This window comes from Colobus angolensis, unplaced genomic scaffold, assembly GCF_000951035.1.
Source record: "Colobus angolensis palliatus isolate OR3802 unplaced genomic scaffold, Cang.pa_1.0 Scaffold222, whole genome shotgun sequence".
Taxonomy (NCBI): Eukaryota; Metazoa; Chordata; class Mammalia; order Primates; family Cercopithecidae; genus Colobus; species Colobus angolensis.
In genome coordinates, this window is record NW_012115400.1 from 1,356,998 (window position 1) to 1,359,469 (window position 2,472).

The 2,472-nt window shown below is 54.7% G+C and overlaps 1 protein-coding gene across 4 annotated transcripts in view; it reads left to right on the plus strand.

Annotated features, from left to right (window-relative positions):
* Window positions 1–1,033: 1,033 nt before the first annotated feature.
* Window positions 1,034–2,472, plus strand: part of LAMTOR4 (late endosomal/lysosomal adaptor, MAPK and MTOR activator 4) — a 5,052-nt gene continuing 3,613 nt past the window's right edge. Inside the window, exons 1-2 of one of the 4 annotated variants that reach the window (XM_011943889.1) lie at window positions 1,034–1,107; window positions 1,628–1,708. In XM_011943889.1, the coding sequence (XP_011799279.1) occupies window positions 1,105–1,107; window positions 1,628–1,708 (84 nt within the window). In that variant the 5' untranslated portion in view covers window positions 1,034–1,104. The remainder of the gene's footprint in view (window positions 1,108–1,627; window positions 1,709–2,472) is intronic. The other 3 variants (XM_011943891.1, XM_011943890.1, XM_011943888.1) reach the window with 3 other exon arrangements.

Genomic DNA, 2,472 nt, shown 5'->3' on the forward strand with positions numbered 1-2,472 from the left:
AAGGCTGGGCGCGGCGGCTCACGCCTGTAATCCCAGCACTTTGGGAGGCCGAGGCAGGCGGATCACTAGGCCAGGAGTTTGAGACCAGCCGGGCCGATATAGTGAAACCCTGTCTCTACTAAAAACACAAAAATAGCTGGGCGCTGTGGCGGGGGCCTGTAATCCCAGCTACTTGGGAGGCTGAGGCAGGAGAATGGCGTGAACCCGGGAGGCGGAGGTTGTATTGAGCCAGAGATCACGCCATTGCACTCCAACGTGGTTGACAGAGACTCCGACTCAAAAAAAAAAAAAAAGTAGCATTCGAATAGTTTTATTTTTTTTTTTAGACAAGGGCACCCAGGCTGGAGTGCAGTGGCACCAAAATAGCTCACTGCACTCCAACTGCTGAGTTCAAGAGATTCTCCTGCATCAGCCTCCGTAATAGCTGGAATTACTGGCGCGAGGCACCACGCCCGGCTTATTTTCTTATTTTTTGTAGAGGTGTTTGGAGGCGGGGGGCTGGGGAGGGTCTCGCTATGTTACTCAGGCTGGTCTGTAACTCTTGCCCTGAAATGATCCGTCCTCTTCCGCCTCGCAAAGCGCTGAGATTACAGGCGTGAGCCACGGCGCCCAGCCTTGAATAGCTTTTTACATGTATTGCACGTTGTTTCCTTTTATTATCACGTTTTTTGGGTCCAGTCTTAAACCTGGGAAGGCATTCGTTTGGGGGGTCACACTGGCGGGCATCCTGGTTCGGGTGGAACCCAGACTCTAGAAAGCGCGCGCAGGGACACGCGGTCAACCCTGTCCCACTCCCGGCCCTCCCAGACCGTCCCCTCCACGGACGAACCCCTCTTCCTCTCGCTCAGGCACTGACTGAGAGGCGGGGAGATGGGTGTTAGAGAGGGGATATCACCAATGAACGTGCGCCTCCGGGAAGGAGCGCTTCGCACTGGCTGGTTGGGTCTGACGACGTGGCCACGATCCAATCCTCATGCTAGAGGCGCGGCTAAAGGGTAGGGAAGCAAGCAGAAGGAGGAGTGCGCCGGGTGCGAGCACGTGACCGGGGCCTGAGGCCGGAAGCTACCTATCTGGTAGGGAGCTCCACCAGCACCGAAGACTGCGATGGTGAGTGAGGACGCATGCGCGGGAGGACCCGCCGGGGGTTCCGCGTCTCTGCTCCCCAATCTGTGTGGTTTCCCCCTCGTGGGCCTGCGCTCCACCCTCACCTCCTATCCGCTCGGGGAGGAAGACAGGATGGAGATGGGAGGGATGGCGACAGGAATGCTGGGGAGGGGTCTGTGGGAGGGTGTTCTGGGGCTGCGGGTAGTCTGCAGGTCAGGGGCGGGGAGGTGGAGAGATGGTCTGGGGGCAGGGGCCAGTGGGGCAGCGAAGTCCCCTCGGGGTATCAAAGGTGGAGCGTGGAAGGCCAGGGGAGCCCGGGGGCCGAGAGTGGGGGCAGATGGAGGCTCGGGAAGATCAGTATTGAGGACCATGTAGGGGGAAGGGGGCCGGGAAAGGACCTGGCTGGGGAATGAGAAAACCTGGGGCCATCGTCAATCAACAGATTTGGGTTTGTAGGTGAAGGGTATCAGGGGCCATCCATCCCTCTAGCATGCTTCTCACTACTTGCATCTTTACCCACTAGACTTCTGCACTGACCCAGGGGCTGGAGCGAATCCCAGACCAGCTCGGCTACCTGGTACTGAGTGAAGGTGCAGTGCTGGCGGTGCGTTCTGGGAAAGGGAGGGGGTCCCTTAGTGCACACAGCCCGGTAACCCCTTCTAATATTGGCCCTTCTTTTCTCGGCTTTTACCTGGTTTGCAGTCTGGCATCTATTAGGTTGGTACAAAAGTATTTGCAGTTTTTGCAACTACTTTCAGTAATCAGTCTGTGGAATCTTAGTCTCCTAACGGTAGCGATTTATTTATTTATTTATTTATTTATTTATTTATTATTTATTTATTGTTTTTGAGACCGAGTTTCATTCTTGTTGCCCAAGCTGGAGTGCAGTGGTGCGATCTCGGCTCACTGCAACCTCCACCTCCGGGGTTCAAGTGATTCACCTGCCTCAGCCTCCCAAGTAGCTGGGATTACAGGCATGTGCCACCACGCTCAGCTAATTTTTTGTATTTTTAGTAGAAACGGGATTTCACCGTGTTAGCCAGGCTGGTCTCAAACTCCTGACCTCAGGTGATCCACCTGTCTCAGCCTCCCAAAGTGCTGGGATTACAGGCGTGAGCCAACATACCTGGCCTTTATTTGGTGTTTCTTAAAGAGGCATTTGTATTTTGTTCCATAGTAGTGTATAGTGTTAGGTCTCTAGATGTTTTTGATTTAGCTGGAGACAAAGCTTAAGGTTAAGTGTTGAAAACAATACAGGTGGTAAAAGACTATTGAAGGGGCCGGGCGCGGTGGCTCAAGCCTGTAATCCCAGCACTTTGGGAGGCTGAGACGGGCGGATCACGAGGTCAGGAGATCGAGACCATCCTG